This window comes from Microtus oregoni, unplaced genomic scaffold (assembly GCF_018167655.1).
Source record: "Microtus oregoni isolate MIOR12 unplaced genomic scaffold, Mior012 000024F_ref0000369, whole genome shotgun sequence".
In the NCBI taxonomy this organism is placed as follows: domain Eukaryota; kingdom Metazoa; phylum Chordata; class Mammalia; order Rodentia; family Cricetidae; genus Microtus; species Microtus oregoni.
In genome coordinates, this window is record NW_024543083.1 from 10,090,590 (window position 1) to 10,111,019 (window position 20,430).

The window sequence follows — 20,430 nt, forward strand, 5'->3', positions numbered from 1 at the left end:
TGGGACAACACACATGAATGGAAAATGGAGGGCAGTTGAGATTAAAAAAAAGAGGGTCAGCAGGAATAGCAGGGGATAAAGGAAGACAATGGGGTGAGTGTGCCCATTATACATTGCATAGATGTATAATATAGTCAAAAATAGAATGGAAAAAATGAAAAGGAAAAACGTATTTGCTTGTTTCAATGCTTAGCAGAAGGACAAGTAAAATTTCACCACTACGAGCCCCCCCCCCCCACTACATAGAGTCTGCTCACTATGTGAAAAGAATCAGCTGTAATAAATACATCATAGCTGTGACATGAGTTTGAAATACTTTTGGAATGAATAAATGATAAGCACTTTCCACAGAGAGATCTTACAGAATCCCCACAACTGCATTTTTAAATGGGCATTATTATTCCTAACTTTCAGGTGAAAAAGGCGAGCAACCTCTAACAATGCAAAGGTGAAACTTTGGATCTGTGCACGACAGCTGAGAAGAGGCAGTAAGACAGCTGCTGCCAGCTTGTGAATTCTGTCTTTAAAAAAAAGCCAGTGGCAGGGGTGAAGCCCGGAGTTGCAGGGGTGAAGCCTGGAGTTGCAGGGGTGAAGCCTGGAGTTGCAGGGGTGAAGCCCAGAGCTGACTTCTTTCACAGGACTCCCTTGTTCAGGATTCCATGGTAAAGTCGCAAACAAATATTGTTGGCCATGCTCAAGAGGGCCCCGGGTCTGGCTGCAGGGCAGACAATAGGAAGTGGAAGTTCAGAACTATGCAGCTCTGTGTGCTTGGCTGTGGAGACTCTTGGAAACGGAAGCAACCTCCTGTGTTGCTGCAGCCTCCAAGATAGAGCTCTCAGCACTTGACTTTGGAAGAACAGCTGAGGGAGTTTAAGCAGGTGACTGTCACACCCTTAGCGTTTGATAGGATGCTAGCTACAGAGAGGGCAACGGGGTCAGCGTCACAAACTCCAAACAGCTGAGTAGTGTAGGACCAAAGCTTTTCTGGAGAGACATCAGCTGTGCTGTGATGACCGCCTCAAAAGATCGAAAAAGGCTACATACCAGAACAGGGGCATCATGGCTGCCGCCACATGACGGGGTTATCTTCATCCAGCTGGCCTTCTCATTCCTGTTTCCTCAATTGACCAATGTAATCATGTTGGGTCTGAGAATGATGTTGAAATGGAGGGGGGCAGAAAGCAAAGTCAAGACAGAAGAGGTTCGAAGTAGGTATTTTTACACAACAAATATTGGAGGTGCTTCTGGAAATGAGCTATTGGAGCATGGCAGGGAGTTGGTAACACTGAGAAAATGGTGAGACCTGCAGAACTGTAGCAAAAGTTAGGAAAGGATAGAGGAAGTGATAGACCAGATGGAGCTGTTTGTCTTCACTCGGCATAAGAGGGCTGGACATCTTTGGTTGGCTCAAGCTGGCTAGTGTGCACCAGAAACAGTGCAGAGTGCTCTTACCTCAGTGAAATCAGTGTGAAGCCCACGGTCCACTCATTGAAGGTCAGAATCAATAGTTATATGTGTACTACATCCCAGTCTATGAGTAGATGGCTGGTCCATGCACAGCTGAGCAAAGAGAAGTATCTAATGAAAGGACTTGTGTGGCCGGTGACCCTACTGTTTTCATTAGAAACGCTTTGCATGTGTAGGGGAACAGTGCATGCGCCCTGTGGAGGCCCAAGGCTAATGTTGGGATTCATTCTCAATGGTACTTCCACCTTATTCACTGACACAGGGGCTCTCAGCTGAACCCCAGAGCTCGCCAGCACACCTTGTCTTTCTAGCTGACTTGATCTAGCGATCTTTGGTTGCCACCTTCAGTGGCTGAAGTCACGAGCGGGCTGCTGCATGCTTCCAGCATTCCCATCAGTTTCTGGAACCCTGAACTATAGTCCTCATTCTTGGGAACCAAGGGGCGTCACTGCGGGTTCGTCTCCTGGTCCCCGTGGTTCTAAGGGCTTCTTTGGGGGGCTTGTTTCTAAGTCTGAAACTTCAAAACCACAAAAAGTATTCTCAGGGTCTAATGAGAGCAGGAGGTGGGTGGAGGGGGCTGTGATTTGAATCTTTGGAAAGCATCAAGTACCATCTGTAGAGAGTGGCCTCACAGCCCAAATTCTGGCCCTTCTTCTCTGGGTAGTTAGCTACAAGTTTAGGCCAGTCGCATTGTCCTTTTTTTGCATTGGTGTGACCCAGCTATAGAAGGATGATGCATATAAAAAACTTCAAAACAAAAGGAGTCCCGAGGGCTGTCCTCAGAGAAGGATGTCGAAGCATGGTAGGCGAGACCAGCTCTGCAAACTTTTTTTTTCCTCTCTCTCAGGTCACTTGGATTTATCAAATTGACGGTTTGTGCTACTGATGAATTTCTTACGCTCACCTGCATCGCCTGTCTTGCGGCCTTATTTCCACAACAGTCACCCCGATAACCAGGGCCTTCGGTCGCTCACAGAAGTCATTTTGCTTACCTTTGCAGAACTGAGACAGTCTGACTGACTTTTCTTTGGTTGAAGTTTCTATATTTAGCTGACTTTCCTCATGGACAGACTGCATGCATGACACAGAGCTTTCAAAAAATGGGCAACCAACTCTTTGTCCCACATCACAGAGTGACTTGATTTCATCTGTTTCCTTATATTTTTTTTTCTGGGGGAGGGGGCTTGTGATCAGAAGGAAAAGAGAATATATTGTTGAACTGGTTAAAGCCTTGAGATACCTACTCCTGTTGATGGCCTGAACGGGCCTGGGCTATTTCACAAGCTACCAGAGGAAATTGACATGACAGCTTGTTTGCGGTGAAAAGCAGGCCCTTAATCAAACAGACAGGGCTTCATCACTGTGCTTAAATGCTTCCCACTGCAGGACAATTCCATTTGTCCCTGGGCACAATGAGCAACTCCGTGTTTTTTTATTTACATAAATTCAATTACCAATTATGTGATTATCAAATGCATTTCTAATGAGGGCTGTAAGTTTGTGGCAAGTGCAGCTTTGTCCTCACCCTGAGATCCTCTCTATACTGCGTTTCTTAGCTTCCAGAAAGACCCATGGCAGTGGCTTGTGTCTGACGGACTGGTTCTGCCTTTTGGTGTTGGGGGATGACAGCATAACCCAAGCTCAGGCTGACTGGCACCTTTACCCGCCTACCCTCTCAACAGCTGCCTGATTTCCTGATTCTCTACAGCAGTGCTTTGCTGGGCTTTGTCTCTCAACAGCTGACACCACTGAGGCCAGGTGGTTCCCTCTGCCCTTTCTGTCCTACAAGATCCTGTGCTGATAGGGTATGTGTGCACGAGGGGGGATGTGGAGGAGTTGGTCCCTTGAGAGGGGAGGCCCATTGTGCTGGTCTTTTTGGTACAGTAGAATAGGCAGAAGGATAGGTTGAAAGGAATGGACCAGAATGGGACATTAGGGAGCACTCATGACATCCTATATAGTATGACAGGAAAGTACCTCTCCAGATGCCTCAGGATGGACTGATCTGGAGCTAGAACTCTGCCATGCCTGAGTCTCTCCCATGCTTTAAAGAAAACTTGGAAGCATAATGTAAAACTGCGTGTCTGTCTCCAGACTGGGAGTCATGACAAGGTCATTCTCAGTTTCCCTTCTATAGACCATCATCAAGGCGCTAAATAAACATCTGAAGACTCAAGTTTTGTCCTTTCCCCCAAAGCCCAATTTGGCCAGATTTTCCTTTGCCATGTCTGCTCTGCAGTCCCCCAGCCAATGGCACATGATCACCCAGCCAAAGCATTTCCAGAATCGAGTGCTCCTTGGCCTCCACTTCCCAGAAGCAGAATTAACAGGGGGCCTTCTATTCCTAGGAAGCAGTGTGCTATTTGATATGCAGTGTGATCATGATAGCTCTCTGGCCTTGCCATTTCAGAAGCAAATTGAAAACATCCTCTTCCAAAGGACTTTACTCTGTTTCACTGAGTCTTCCATGTCCAACTATGAGGGACAGAGAAAACAGTATCCTGACTAACAATTACAAAGGATTAAAAACGTTTAAGACCTTGTGTGTAAATAAAAGTCTTTAAAACCTAAAACTCAGCACATGCTCACAGTGTTTACCATTTTAAAAAAAAAATGGCATGCAAGAGAACTCGCGTGGAGGGGTTTCTTACTGGGGGAAAGTGAATGGGAAAAGGCAGAAGGGGAGAGGGGAGACTGGCCTCTGAGGACAGGAGCAGCAGAAGGGAAGAGAAAGGTAGAGAGAAGGGGGAGAGACAGAGAGACAGGCAGAGAAGCAGAAAAAGAGAAAGGAAGAGCTGGGAGGAGGGCAAGGCCCACCTTTAAAAGGGAATTAGAAACATGGACAGAAGATGCTCTTAGTGGCTGCAGCTGAGGACACATCCTGTCAGGATCTCAAGGGCAGGCGGGTTCAGAAGCCCGGATACTAACCCACAATACTTCAGGGTCACCAAATATTCTGTTTATACTCTCATTATTTACACCCCTGCCTTATCAACCATCATCACCAGGGAGTTTATTCCTACAGTGACCATGCATCAGGGTAGGCTGCCCTTACCCCGCTATTCTTCTCTGTGCTGTGCCTTATGGGCATTGCTCCCTGTGCGCCACCCATTCAACCCCAAGCGGGTGCTTTGGCCTGACTCCTCTCAGTGGTAAGTTTGATGTGGATGGATCTTTGGAGGAGCACTACCACGCAGATGCTGAGCCCAAGGACATAAAAGGCAGCCTTTTCCTGGCCCTGTTCTCAGTTGTAGCTTCTAATGAGACCTGCCAACCTCTACTCTATCTTATAAACATTTCCCAGCATTCCTAAGCCCAGGCTGAAGACAGTTCCTCATTTCTCACCCTAGGGTTGACACGTGTTGTTCCTTTGTGACTTTGGGGCCAGTGGGATTTACCAGAGTGTTTTGTTAGGACTGCACACTCAGAGGCAGGAGATATTGAGAAGACTCTTGTTAGTGACTGGTGACAGGCACGCGCCCGTGCTGTTGCCGACACCCAGGCTGCAGGATGTGAACTGTTCAAAAGCTGTGAGAAAATCTTTTCTCTGTTGCCCTTGGGCTACACACTGGATTCATCCTGGATCCCTGCCTCTCGCTTTGTTAAAACTGTTTAACATATTTGGATATAATATTAAGTTGTCTCTCTGTCACTGCCAGCTGAAGCTAAGGGCACCTTCAACCATTCTAGAGGCACAAAATAAAAGAGCAGACAGGCCAGGGACAGAATAAAGTGCACAGGAATGACGATGGCATTTGAGCATCACCCTCTTGCTGCTGACAAAAAGCAAGGAATCTTGGAAGTCTTCAAGTTTGCGACCACTTGTCTTTCTAGGCAGGATTGGCAACACTTAATAGTACCGATGGCGCCAGCGCTCCCTTCATGGGTTCCAGCGAGGCTCCTGGATTGCTTTAATTCACATCTCTAAATAGAGAAGCAGGAGGCTCTGCTTCATTTGGGTGTTGTAATAAAAGGGCCATCGCTTTAACATTCTACAGGCTGTATAATGGCTAACCTCATTTTCTCCCTACCATTTTACCAGCAAAGTCAAACCTGGAGGAAATAGCGTCTTTTCTAGAAGTCCATTATATCTACTGCCAGGGCATTGCTGAAACTTCAGCCTCCTCGCTTCCTGTTCTCTTTCTGTGTCTACACCTTGATTGCCCTCATGCATGAGCAAAATTTTAACATGTGTTCAAGATTATGACTAGGGATGATTAATTTCTTCAGATCCTGAGTCAGGGAAACTTTCCGTGGTTGTGAGAATCAGTCCCAGGGTCTCCTACATGCTAAGGAGGTGCTCTGCTTTGGAACTGACTTTGAAAACCATGTGCGGGTCACACATACACACATGTCCCTTTTGTTCCTGCCTCTTACTGCACTGTCAAAGTCCCATCCATACTTGCTGAGAACACTCTCAACTGGAAGAATAGTATAAGTAGAGAGAGTTACTGGCACAGAAGAGCTACCCAGGGGAGCAGAGACTGCCCCTTCCAGAGGGGCATCAGTGGGATACAGCCTCAGGACTGAACTCATGGACCCGGCTCCAGGAGGAAGAATGAAGGAGCAGGATTCCGGCCTAAGCAGGAACTGTACTGCAGGCTCCTGAGAGCTGATCATGAGCATCAAGTGTCACTGTGGGCAGAGTGGTACACCAGGCTCTGGGTAGGAGGGAAGACGCCTACCCCACTCCTGACCAAGGCCAAGTTAGTTTCTTATTGGCTCATAGGTCTCTGAAATGTATTGTGCCCTCAAGAAGACAAAAGAGAAATAACCAGGTTCCAACTCTACAGGAACCCACTTGCCTCCCAATTGTAATGAGGACCTAGCTATATCCTCACCCCGCGCCCTCCCCTCTGACATTCACGATGTGGAGAACGCTATGAATAACTGGTCCTCTTCCTGAGGCAGAGACGTCCAACCAGGAGCAGAGGGGCAAAGCTAAGGTGCTAACGTGCTGACTTATTTGAAGAACTGGCCGTTCAGATCTTCACGCGCATTTGTGTTGTCGGCCAACTTCATAGAGCGGGACTCCTGCGCAGTAAGCAGATTTATGGAGTGGGTGAGTCTCGACTCGCAAAGTCTGTGACTCAGCAATGTCTGCTTGACATTTATTACACTCAAGCAGACTGGCAGCCATAAATCCAGCTTTACTTTCGCTGTTAAATGCCTCCTATCCTGAAACAAAGGAATAAAGGCGAGCTGTCCACAGCTGTGCTACTTACCAAAAAAATGTAACAAAAAAATAACAAAAGGTCATGTTGGAGTAGGATCACTTTAATAAGAAGAAATATGTGCATACTCCATCCAGGGCACATAAGGGGCGCATGCTGTGGGGAGCTACAGAGAGGTGGCATGGACACTCTATTGCTGGAGCAACTAGGACTCCCCAGTGGCTGCTCTGAGATCCGAATGGCTAGCCTTCACCTACCTGTGTGATGTTCCTGTACTGGTTTAAAGCCCATCTGGCTGGCAGAGCTGTAGGCACAGATGCTTGTGGCTTGTGGAATGAAGGGGAACAAACTCTCAGGGGTCCCTTAGCCTGGGTTGGGGGTTGTTGTGGTATACAGAGGACAGGAGACAGATAACGGTGCCTCTGGTATTCACAGCGACAGCTTCTGGGATACAATGGTTTTTCCACTCTTTTGGGAAGCTCTTCCCTAGAGGAGTTGTTCTAGCAGCAACCCCTCCAACATGTGCTTTAATTCCATCATGTTTTCAAAATGAGCATGCTCGGAATGGGGGTGATGGACAAGATGGTTTTAAAGACCAGTTGCAGTTCTCTGTTAAATTGAATAACTATTAGTTAGTTGGAAGGTCACAAAGAGAGAAGAAAGGCAGTTTGTAGGGCCTTTTCAAATCTATCAGAAGAAAATTCAAAGAGTATAGCTGGGTTGTGGAGGCATGTTCAGCTTCCCAAGGACCTCTCTAGCACACCACCACCACCATCATCATCATCATTGCCATCATCATCACCACCACCACCATCGCCTTAGAAATCTCTTCCCTTTAGGCTGAAGGGATCATTATTTGAACAGCATGGTAATATAGTTCAAGCACTCAAGAAGCTGAGGCAAGAGGATCATGGGTGTATGACCAACCTCAGCTACAAACCCCAGGCCAACATTAAATAATGACAATGAAGACTGTCTCTGAGCCTCACTCTTAATACCGAGTAACTGAAGTTCAGGGGGAAAAAGTCACATATGTATCCAAGATCAAAACAAAGCATTGGCATAATAATACATTAACCCCCACCTATCTCTCTCTATCATTTTCCCATAATCTATCTTTGCTTGTGTTTAATAACTCATTGTTAAATTAGCTTATTGTATGACCTAGTTAGATTTCTGTTGCTGTGATTAAGAATTCTAACCAAAAGTAACTTAGGAGAAAGAGTTTATTTGGCTAACAGCTCAATGTCCACCATTGAGGAGAAGCCCAGGCAAGAGCGTAGAGCCAGGGACCAAAGCAGAGACAGCAGAGAAATGCGGCTTTCTTTGCCTTGCTCTGCCTGCTTCCTCACACAATGCAGGCCCACCTGCCTAGGGACAGCACCATGCACGGTGGGCTAGGACTCCTTCCAATTAGCAATCAAGAAAATGTCACACAGACATGCCCACAGGCTAGTCAGCTAGAGGCCGCTCTTCAATAGAGATCCTTTCTTCCCAAGTGTGTCAAGCTGACAGCAAAGATTTGATGTCACCCAGACTCTGACAAACAGCACACATGCACACTCATGCACGCGTGCGCATGCACACACACACACACACACACACACACACACACACACACCCCTCTTACACCTCTTGTTTTAATTTGGATCATCATCGACAAAAGAGTGCATGGTTTCTTAAATTTTTTTTTAAAATGTCTTTTCCTTCTGGTGGTTCCCATTTCCCTTCTCAGATGGTTGGATAAAGATAATTTCAAAGGGAAAATGATTAGTACTTTTTAAATACCAGCAATAACTGAGAAAGTAACAGACCTTCCCTAGAAGATGGTCTCTTGCTTGCACTACAGCAGTGCAGAGAAGCCACAAATAACACCTGACTATGAAGTTGGGGAGGGGAAGAATGGGGCGGGGCTGTCTTGGAGCCCATGAGTGTGGCAAGGAGCAAAAAACAAAGATGAAATCTCACTATTTGCTTCTTTCTCTCCTAGCACTGCCAACAGCTAATGCCTGGTTGAACCCCGAGTCCCAGGAGACTTCTTACATCACAAGACCCCAAAGAATTCACAGGGGACACTTGTCTAGTTTTCAGGGTTAAACTCTGTAAACCCAAGAGCGATGAAGGAAGAAAAGTTATACAAAGAGGGTAGTTATAGGCTTATGAGCAGCCTTAAATTAAGTGGTATAAGGAGGATAAATGAAGAATAAATACTTTAAAAACTACTTTTAGGGAGCAAGCGGGAACTTGGCTTTTCAGCTTGCCTTGCAAATGGCATGGAGTCTCGAAATTCCTTGTTATCAGTCACATTTGCTAGGTAAGAGTGATAAAAAGAAAACAAAGGTAGAAAGGACAAGGCACCCCAAACTTCTGACAGTGTAATCCTCAAGGCCTGTGGCCACAAATGCCACAGTAGGAAATGAGGAGCTAGCTGGCAGCATTCGCATACAGAGCCGAGCCATAGGAGTCCATCGATGTACTGAGAGCGGAAGACTGGCAATCTGCAGGGCAGGGCTTTCTTCCCACATCTGCTCTAGCCCAGAACCTGAAAAGTTCTCTCGAGGTGGGAGTGGAAGCTCTCTTTCTTGCACACTGGCCGTCCTCTGTTACAACATTCTGAACCCAGACAAAGAGATTATGTTATTGAGAGAACAGGCAAATATTCCTACACCCTTGCCTACACAATATGGAGTGAGTAATATTAGAGGAGCTGATCACTCTCCCAGTTAGCAGCTTCTCCGAGACTTCTCCAAGAGGAGTGGACCAAGGGAGAGAGAACAACGCCTGACTTGCCAGTGATAGTCACCAGTACTAATGTGACAGCCTTGATTAACAGTAGAGTCAGTTTTGATCAACAACTGAAGACAGTTTTGAGATGGATGAACATACACGCATGCACATGCGTGAGCGCACACATGCACACACACACACACACACACAGAACCTGAATGGTCTCAGAGCAGATCCTTCCTTAGCCACTGAAAGCAAGGCTAAGATGAGGCTTGGATGCTCCTGGCCTTCCTGCCAGACATTCCACTACTTCCTTGAAAAGCAGCAGCTCCGGTGGGAAGTGTGCCGAGAATCCTCCGAAGAGAATCATAGGGGAAGCCATTATTGTGCACAGCTGTTTTCATTTCCTTCAAGTAAAAATGGTGCTGTGTGTGCATTACCTTGTTCTCAGAAGCCGAGTCACCCTTAGCCCTCACTGACTCTGGTGACCACAGGAGAACTTGAGCTTGGACTTGGGATAACCTCAGCTGACTCCAAGTGACAGTAGGTTGTGGATTACTTATTAATGGCAGTTGGAAGAAATTAGATTTTTTTTTTCCCTTACTCATATAATTTAAAGATTACAGAGTATGGGTTTTAAAGGTCAGAGTGAATTACTAATTAAGTTGAAGCATTTGAAATTAGCATTTAAAACCTCTACTCATAATAGCGATTAAGGAATAATTAATCATGTAGAGGAAAATGGCTGCCAAGTGGGGACAGTGGTAAAATTACTTTTTAACTAGTTACTATGGAGTTTCCAGATGATGTCACTGGGAAACTGGATAGTCCTAGCTCCATTTCCTTCTCTTTAGGCTGCTGAGTTTGTTGTTGCTCTTTTCAAACTAAGGGCTATAAAGATAGCCCAGTCGGTAGATTCCTTGTCAAAGTGCGTCCTATACAAGCAACAGAGACCCCACATTCAGGCCCCACCTAGAACCCAGATAAAGTCTGGGTATGGTGGCACATCCTTGAAATCCCAGTGCTGTGGAGATAGAAACAGCAAGACCTGTGGGGCTCAGGGGCCAAACAAAGCAAGGTTGTGAGAGACACTGTCTCAAAAACAAGGTGGATGGTGCCCGAGAAGGAACAACACCCAAGGTTAGCTTCTGGTCTCCAGGCAGAGGAGCATGCATCCCCTCCCCCACACAGTGCTTTATAAACCGCACACACACACACACACACTTAAATGAAAATAGAATTTAACAGGTTTTCAGAACGGCACAATTAAGGCAGATGTTCACCGGTGCTGCCGACCTCATGGGTGCTAAGGTGCACACAGAGCAGCTGGAGTGTGTACCTGTTATTCCAGATGTGAAGGAATCTACAGCCATGGTATGAGAGATGTAGTCTCAAAACCACTGTAATTTTACTATAAATTACTATAAAGGCAGACATTTCAACCACCATAATATCATTTCGGATACTCTGAAGGCCAGTGTTGACTCCTCTTTTTAAGAATTTAGAAGCCTTTTGGGAGGCCAAGGCAGGACACTGACAGTTCCAGGCAAGCCTGAGCTACAAAGAGAGACCTTGTCTCAAAAAAAAAAAAAACCCATAAAATAAAAACAAATAGATACATAAAAGAACAAACAAAAGTATAATTTAAAATAATTAATAAACTTTTGATTTTGTTTGCTGGTTATTTGGTGTTGTCTGGTGGTATATCTACCAGTTTTGGATCGTGTGCTTAGTCTATCCTGGCACACTCAGGATGGCAGCTGTGGCCGCCACATCTGGCCTTTGCACATCCAATTTAAATATCACACAGTTGATTTTCCTCACGGATCTTCGATGAGGAAAAACACTAAGGCAGCACGCACAGGCAGACTCATTATCTTAAGCAGTTTTTATTAATCAGCTAATCCACACAACAAACCTATGAGGTAGTTTAACATGCCTTGAATATGAACAGATTCGAAACCAGAAATGAGGAGGGGATCCATCCCTACAATAATATGTGGAACAGACAGATCCTTCTTAATTTTATTCTTACAAAAGAAAAGTAATCCATTGGACAAGCTGATCAAGTGAATGACACATGGGTTGGTGGGGGGTGGTTACGACCTGGCAGTCTCCTATTGGGTTTAGCGTTTTTTTGTATTCCCACTGGCTTGTCAAAAAAAAAAGAAGTTTCACTCAGCTTTGACCAAAAGGCGGGGAGTTCTGCAGGAGGTCAGTGCTGTACATGTGGCTCCTTGTTCTTGCCTTTTGATATGGTTGGCCTAATAAACTTACTCCAACAGACAGCGTGAAGATCCCTGCAGTTTCAATTTATGTTCCTATGTCATCTAAGAGGCCAAGAAAGTTCAAATCCTATTGGTCTTCCGGCCCAGCAGCAGCAGATGAGTTTTATGGCTACTTTATCAGCAGAAGGGATCGTTGCTGCATTTGCTGCTTAGTGGATTGCTTTATGAGCATATTTATTAGTTCGCCAGGCTGTGGCGACTGTATATAAGGAGAGCTCATCAATCTGGGACTCACTGCTGTGACATTTGTGACCACTGGCACATGAGTTAGCCTCAAGCTTATTTCTGCACTAAAAGGGAAGAATGTTTTGTAAAGCAAATTTGAATTGTATTGCCAGGACAGGACTAGGGAGTGATTTAGTCCCCAGGGGAATCAGGGCTATATGCTTGGAGTTCAGTGCTAGAGAACAGGAACAATGCGTGTCGAATTCCCGAGATTATGTCATGGGATGGGAAGAGAAGAGAAAGAGACGTTTGACCATATCAACCATCAATGACTGTCCAATTGAACATAGACATCTCGGTTTAACACAGAGTTAATGGGGTGTGTGTTTTCCTCATGTTCCAGGGTGTCCAGAGCGATGGCAGCATGTGTCTCTCTTCTTTCCAGCAGAATTAACTGGCCATTTGAAAACATTTGCCCTAAATCTAACTCCCATCTACCCACAATGAAATCAGAAAGTAATATAAGATGTAATTAAACATACAGCCACACCAAAGGAACAGTGCACAGCAGTTTTCTGTGTAAAGGTGTTCCTATTCTATGGTCCCTAGGACACAGGAGCATTTCTGAGCTCTCCTGCATCACATGGTCTGGGTAAGTGGTCTTCATGGTGTGCTGGAACGTAACTCCCCTTATCTGCGTGGGCTTGAATAAAAGTGAGGACAATCAAACAGACAAGATTTCTGGTGGGGTGCTTGAGTCAGCTTGCCAAAGAGCAATGGTATTTCGATGAGGCACTCTGAAATAATCAGATTATTGGAGCTGGAGGTTCAACTATAAAGGGCTTGGCAAGGCTTCACTGTAACGCAAAGGGAATCTATATTCCTAGGCTTTTCTATCTTAGGTCGTTAAAAAGAAATAAACACAACACTTCAGGGAAAGAGCTCAGGCACTAAACATAAACAGAAAAAAAAAGATTTAAAAATACAAAACTCAGACTATGCTTATTTTACAGCAGAATCGACAAATAAAGCTTTATCCCACACATTCAGAAGAGCCATCACTGGACGGTTGTAGCTCTGTTGTGTGCTTCTTCCCAAAATAGCAAAATAAAACTGGTGTCACCACACCCATCTTCCTCCCCACTTGCAGCGTGGGGTGGTGTGTGACTTTCCTTTTCGCAGCCACAGTGACTGTGACTCCCTCACACAACAAAACAGGCACCTTAAGAACAACACTGTACATCCGTGTCGTCTCATGTATTGCTCACTGGCTGTAACCACTTCAGATCTCCGTGGAAAGCAATGACGTCTGGAAAAGTCCGACTTCATTAGATTGGTGGTCACAAGGTGTAAAGGGCTGCTCCAGCCAGCTGAGAGCCCAGGAACGAAAGTTCTGCATCTACCCTGTAGTGTCTACAAGACACTACCTCCCATCCCAACGCAGAGCAATTAACCCTGGAGGAGGAATTTTACAGTTGCACTCAGACTCCATCCTGTCTGGTCTATCCTCTACCCAGAGGCATTCTTTTTCAAGTCACCGATTCCCAGCTCAGCAACTCGGTGGAAGAGAAACGGAAGAATGGAGCTTCTTTAGGATTTAGTCACTTTCTCCCCGAATCATCACTGTCCCAGATGGAAGCGCACAATTCAGGCCAACTTTCTAAGAACTACTTCCATCTCACTCTGGGGTTTACATTCTCCTTCGGATACCTTCAGTAAAGCATCACACCAAGGTCAGCTGCTACGGCAACATTTGGAGTTAATAGGATCATCATGCAATCAAACTAATTCTTTTCCTAAGCTATGATCTTGCAGTTTGCAAAGGAGAACTTGGCTTAATCTTGGGAAGCTCTCCATCAAGGTGATCCAGGGTGAAGGTCCTTCCTCTCTGTTCCCACCTACTCTCATGCTCCTGGCATGTAGAGACAAGGCTGGCTCACGGGTGTGAAGCAGGAAGGACCAGTAGTCTGTCTGTTACATAACTTCCACAAAACCACTATTTGTTCTGTTTCTGTGGGTGTTGTCACCAACTATGTTCCCCGTGATGACAAAAGTATGTTTGTTAATGGATCTAGGAGACTTACATGATAATCATGAAGGGTCTCACGGAATCACTGCAACTCTAAGGAAATCTAGAATAAATAGGAAATTAAATTTTTTCACTCTTTGTAAGTTCAAATAATGCTCCAACTAACTGCTGTGCGATTGCAGTTTGGAACTTGTGCTAAACATGTTACCGAGAAAGGATTCTTTAAACTCATCCGAGTATAATTTGCCACTAAATTAAACGAAGAAAAGAAATCTTATCTACTTCCAAAAATCAAGATTGGTCATGTGTTAATCTGTGCATCCTTGAAAGAAGTGTTCATTGCTCGAGAAAGGGTCCTCTTGGGGTTGGTGAGCAGTTCTCTGCCACAGAGAAATGCCGGCATCTCTTCTCAGCTCTTGACTGATGCATTCACTACTTATTCTTCAGGCTGTAAGACAGAAAGGAAGACAATGGTACTTTCCTCCATAATTACACACGTTGGCACTCCCCTCTCCCACTCTCCCTCCCTTCAACCCCAACACCATCAAATTTAAATTAAGCTGAATTTAGATGGTGAATCATTTTAGTGTGTGTGAGTATGTAGTATGAGCATGTGTGTACACATGTGTCACATCTGTATGGCAGTTAGGAACAACTTCAACTTTCCATCCTTATTTCTCTCCACCTTTACCCTCTTAGCTATCTCCCCAGGTCTTCTATAGTGATTCTTTTAGGAGATTAAATAATCTATATTATGTAATGGCTGAATGATCAATGCCATCTCCATATTGTGAAGAATCTGCACTTCTACACTCAATCCAGATACTTGCTCCTTTCCAAATGATCTTAATATAAAAGCAACAGATGCCCAAAGGTGGTTGGTTCCTTCCATAACATTTGTGCCACTATTGCTCTAGTAAACCTTGCAGATAGGCTGCTGTTGTAGGTCAAAGGGTTTGTAGCTGGGTGATATCGACACCCGTTCTCCTTTGATAGCTTGCATAGGACCTTCCAGCATCACGAATGCTGGTTAGTAGGAGTAAAGCTCCTAGCTGGGCACCAGCTTGACTCTACCATGTTGGGTTTCATAATGGAGTGTTGTAGCAATAGGTCTTTACCATCAGGTTGTGGAAAGCAACCAATAGCTTTTACAATAGTCTGTAATGCTTAGGGGATTTCATGGGACTTCTTTGGTCAAACACTCAAACTGGCACTAGAGCCGTAACTTGGTAGTGAAATATGTCTGGTTGGGTACTGTCTCTCCTGTTAGGTATAAGGCTCACTACATAAGATGTAACCTATAACCTGATATTGCTAAAAATGGCCAAGCACTAAATAGACTTAAAGGAAAATATAATATTATTGTTATGTCAAAGGAACACAGCAATAAAATGAATCCTAACGACATACTGCTATCCATACAGTTCAACCTGCATCAGAGAAACTTCTTGCAGTGGGTGAGAATTAACAAAGACACCCACGATTGAGCAATGTTCAGAGTTAGAGACTTTAGAGCACCTGGACCCAAATGGGATGTCTTTATCAAACGCTTCCACTTAAGGCTCAGGAATCAAAGTGGAAGAGAAAGCAGAAAAATTATAAGAGCCAGAGGTGATGGATGACTCCAAGGAAACAGCATCTTTCAGATGCTCAGAGAGATTGTGGCAGCATCTGCAAGGTCTGTAGAGGTTCGAGCCAGATGGGGTCCCAGTTCTGAAAAGTGGGAATAGGCCCAGGATCTCACCTCTATGTAAGAAATTACGTGCAGCTTATACCGGTCATTTTGCTCTAGTCTTCCCTGGCCTTCAGCTCCCACAATCTCCCTGCCCTATCTTCCACGATGGTCCTTGAGCCTTGGGGATGAGGTATGATATAAATGTAATATGGTGGCTGAGCACTCCAGTCATTTATTCTTTGTACTTTACCCAACTGTGAGCTTCTGAATCAACCACCATCTAAGGATAGAGAAATGTTCTGATAAGATATGAGGGCTGCACTAAACTATAGAGAGAGACCCATGAATTTAGAAGACGGTTTGATACCATGTCCATTTAGCAAAACAGCACTAAGAGGATTTACCCCCTGGGGCCTGTGAGCTCCCCAGCCATGAATTCTTGGCCACAATTGCAATAGCAGGCATGAGTTTCCTCCTGTGGAGTGGGCCTTAAATCCTATTAGAAAGCAGTTGGTTACCCCTCTAACATTTGTGTGACTATTATACCTATGGGCATATCTTATCATGCTGGCTATTATTGCAGTAGTAAACAGGGTTCACAGATAAGTAGTCATACTGTTTAGGATACCTCCACAGCAGCTTAGATAGCATCTTTCTGTACAGAGAGCCAGATGTCTTGATGGCAATTTAATGAAAATGTTCAACATCTACAAAGTGAAACATTTTCACTCATATACAAAACCTCATCCCCCCCCCCAAAAAAAGCTTCTGTTGAATATTCTGAGGATTAGAATGTTGTCAGTATAGTGCAAAACCACAAAGAAAAGACGGCTCCACACTTTTTCTTCTTTCTAACGGCTTTGAAGTTTGGCCTTGAAATGACCTTGGAAACCACAGCCCTGTTTAAAAATACTTCCCCTAAAAAGAAAAACTCTATTAAAAGAAAACAATCTTGCATTAGGTCTCTGTCACCAATAGTTTGTGACCTAAGGAAATCCTACTGTCCTTGTCAACTGCATGAATTAATGCAACATAAAGGCCAAAAGTTCATACTTAGCAGGCAAGTATAATTCCATTTCCATAAACTGTGGAGATGAATGTTTTTCAAATGAAAATGAGCCTGAACCGCACATCCGTGGGTACCAGTCAGGAGTCCAAGCACATCCGTGGGTACCAGTCAGGATCACACATCCGTGAGTACCAGTCAGGAGTCCAAGCACATCCGTGGGTACCAGTCAGGACCGCACATCCGTGGGTACCAGTCAGGATCGCACATGCGTGGGTACCAGTCAGGAGTCCAAGCACATCCGTGGGTACCAGTCAGAACCGCATATCCATGGGTACCAGTCAGGAGTCCAAGCATATCCACAGCAAGCAGTCGCCAATCCCGACTGCATCGTTCTTGGAATCCAGACGAGTGGGGAATTTTGTTTAAACTTATAGCGAAAGTGGTCTATTAAGGATTTAATCTCATAATGAGGAAAAATATCACTCAGTTCCCTTTATAGTCAGCATAATTATTCAGATCCTTTCTGAATGCAGAGAAGTGATGACAAATTAAAGGGCCTTTCAATTCCATATAGCTTTTTATAATTATTCCCCTGTAGCTGCTATCCTTGCTGGAATGGCTCCTTCGTATTTTATGTAGCATTCCATTGGATACAAAGAGCATGGAAATCTTTACTGCTATTAATAAATATGGAGCTATTCAATCCGAGCAGAAAATTCCTTTTCATCTGAGAGATAAGCTGCATAATTCATATATTTTCAGAAATTTCTTAAAATAGAAAATTGAAGGAAAGCAGAGGAAGGCGAATTCATGACATGGTTACTAGTTCTGTGGAAGGTGAGTGTTCCAGTTTGCTGTCTGTCGCTGTGATAAACACCGTGATGAAAAGCATATTTCATCATATAGATTATAATCTATCATCAAAGGAAGCTATAGCAGGAGCCTGGAGCAGATACTAAGGTGGCAACCAAGGAGAAATGGCTTTTGCCTGGCTTGCTCCCAGGCTCACACGGCGCTACCTTTTTGTACAAGTTAGGCCTGCCTACTTATGGAGGGTACTGCCCACAGGACCCGGCCCTCCTCTATCAATTACTAATCAAGGAAACTCACTACAGACATGACCGCAGGGCAGTCCATCAGAGACAGCTCTTCAGATGAAGAGCCCTCTTTCCCAGGTTTGTCGGGCTAGCCACGAGATTGATCCTCGCTTGTAGTCTCACAGCCTGTGTCCAGTTGGATTGAGTTGGAAGAGAGAATTTCAGTCGCCAACTACACATGCCAACGTAACACAGCACCCTCTACAGCCAGCACACACAGTAAGCAGGATAAGCCTACTGGCCCCCTGTGAACACTTGCAACCTTTCTGAGAGAGATCGCTAGGTGTTAACTTCACTGGGGGTCTCGGAACACCATTGGAAAGAAATGGAACCAGTTATAAAAGTTGCTCGTGTCTTCCAGAAGCTTCCATGTCAGAGAGTCATGGAATGACATGTAACTCCTGTGAACTGGAGCTCCTATGGCATGGGGTGGCCTTGGCACTAGACAGATGAGAATTGCGCCTCAGGATCAGGCAAACACAAGCACATCAGAGATTTCTAGACCTTGCCATTTGCTGCATCTTAGATCCAAAACGTTCAAAAGAGTGGGTTTTGCTCCCACCCGGAGACCAGCCAGACATTGCAGTGTGACATCATAAGACTCACTAAAAAATGATCTCACCTTTGAAAATGACCAGAAATGTACAGAGGTTATCTTCCTGTGACTGAATCAGCATGCATGTTTGAAAGGAGGCATTAAAGGGGAATGGAAGAACCCATCTGTCCCCACACTAAATTTCAACCGTTCCATAATAAGCTAAACACCAAAGCAGAATAATATTGTCTGGTCTCATAGAGCTGCATATCTGACAGTCAGACCACAAGGAAACAGTGACAAAATGCCACCACAGGTCGTGGTTCATAGGAAACTACACAGGCAGAGTGCCGGGCAAGGAGGAGTTGTGTTCTTAGATCTGTGTACTAAATAGTCACGATAGAAACTATTTGACTGACCAAGCCATCTAGGATGCTGAGGCAAGAGAATCACAGATTAAAGGTCTGGGAGAACATGAGTTCAAGGCCAGCTAGAGCAACTTAGTGGGCCCTGTCTCAAGACAAAAAGGAAGAAAACAAGCAGGGCTAGGTACACAGCTCAGTACTACAGCCCTTGCTTACCGTGTATCATGCCTAGCTTCACCCCATCACCAAAAATATCCAACCTATATCCCCCAAAATAGTTGGTAGCCAAAGGCTTAGCGCCTTTACTCAACTTTATCAGATGGCATAATGAAAAACCAAGTTAAAGTGTATTCCTCAAGGAACACCTGCTCTTTCATTCCTCCCTTCCCATACTCCCACATTTAAAGACAGGATTCAGGGCATTCTCCTTGTTGTTCCTTTTTCCTATCATGTTGCAACCAATCAACTGCCGATCTGTTGGCCTCCTGCTTCACTTCACATCTACTACTGTCTCAGCATCGTAGAAGCACCTCCTGCTCCAGAATGGAAAAGTATATTCTCATGAAACAGAAAGGGCACTCTAACATGGTGGCTTTCAGACTCTGGGCCACCTTCTGGGGAGGGATGCCCTCGGGATAATGCCTCTCAGTCACGATTCTGCAGATCACTTGAGGTTCCTGCCCCTGCCATGGTCTCCTCTACAATGTCCATTTGCATAGGTTGCTCATTCTGCCTGGAAATTTGCCCAGTCGTTTTACTTGTCCAGATCCCTAAGGATTCTTAAAGAAGCCATGTGTTCCCCAGATAATCCTTGCCTGAATTCACCCTGACACAATCAACTGTAACTGGCTATTTCCAACAGCCACTTTGGAATAGGAAAGAAAGCCGTGAGAAAATGGCCAAGCTTCTGCAAGTGATAGGCAATTTCTATGCTTATGGCAGAGAGTCAGATGATAAAGGAGGCAGGTCAGACACAGTTTCTGAGACTGGTAGCTGTCTGGAGAATGAAGGGTTCAGGAAATAGTGGGGAGGGGAGAAAGAGAATGTGGGGGAAAGTTAGAACAGGAAGAAGACTGCCACCTCCGAATAATGCTCAAATCGTAAATGTCGTGGTCTACATGAATGAAATATTTGCAGAGTTCAACTTTACTGGAACTCAGTGCAGTCTGGTGGGTAGAGGGAGTGGAGGGAAGAAGTGCTCAGATGTATGAGGGAGAAGAGAGATGCAGAAGCCATAGGCAGCATGAGTTACAAGTGCAGCCAGGCCTTTGGATGCTGCAGGGCAGGGCCGTGCTGACTCAAAATGCCCAAAGGCAAATGGGGTTCAGTTGGCATCAGATAAGCACAAGATGAATGTATTCAAATCTCTCCTGGGAATACAAATTCCAAACAGTGATTTAAGAAAATTCAGCTGTCATGAACAGCCCAAAGTATAGGCTATTTACAAGGAATTCAGATATATCACTTCCTAATACACATAGACTTGCACAATTGACAAAGTATTTGTAATCAACTTACCAAAGCACCTAAAAAAAAAAAACAAGCCTCCTTTACTTATATAAAATTTGCATTGTTTATATGCAAATGAATGCTCCTGGTGCATTTTAGAACAGTTTATTCCCTTAAGAAGGCAAACATTCTCTTTATAATCTTGTTTACACTATTCATTTGCTTTGCAAAACACTTTTTTTCCATAAAAAAAATTCTCAAAATAATGAATTGTTAGAGCCAGAAGGACCCCTGGGATTATCTCAGGAAGCCCAACTCCAGCACTTCACAAATGCAGAAGCCTGAAAAAGCCCCTAGCACACAGGTACATTCATGCTCACCATTCTTGAGATCTAAGTTCTCACGTCCACACTCCTCCTAGGGGGTTTGAGTCTCACAGGTAAATGTAAA

General features: G+C 44.7%; 1 protein-coding gene across 3 annotated transcripts in view; it reads right to left on the minus strand.

The window, feature by feature from the left end:
• Window positions 1–11,247: 11,247 nt before the first annotated feature.
• The window catches only part of Zmat4 (zinc finger matrin-type 4), a 359,933-nt gene continuing 350,750 nt past the window's right edge, over window positions 11,248–20,430 (minus strand). For all 3 annotated transcript variants that reach the window (XM_041673989.1, XM_041673990.1, XM_041673991.1), the window contains one exon: window positions 11,248–14,298. In XM_041673989.1, coding sequence (XP_041529923.1) covers window positions 14,283–14,298 — 16 coding nt within the window. In that variant the 3' untranslated portion in view covers window positions 11,248–14,282. The remainder of the gene's footprint in view (window positions 14,299–20,430) is intronic.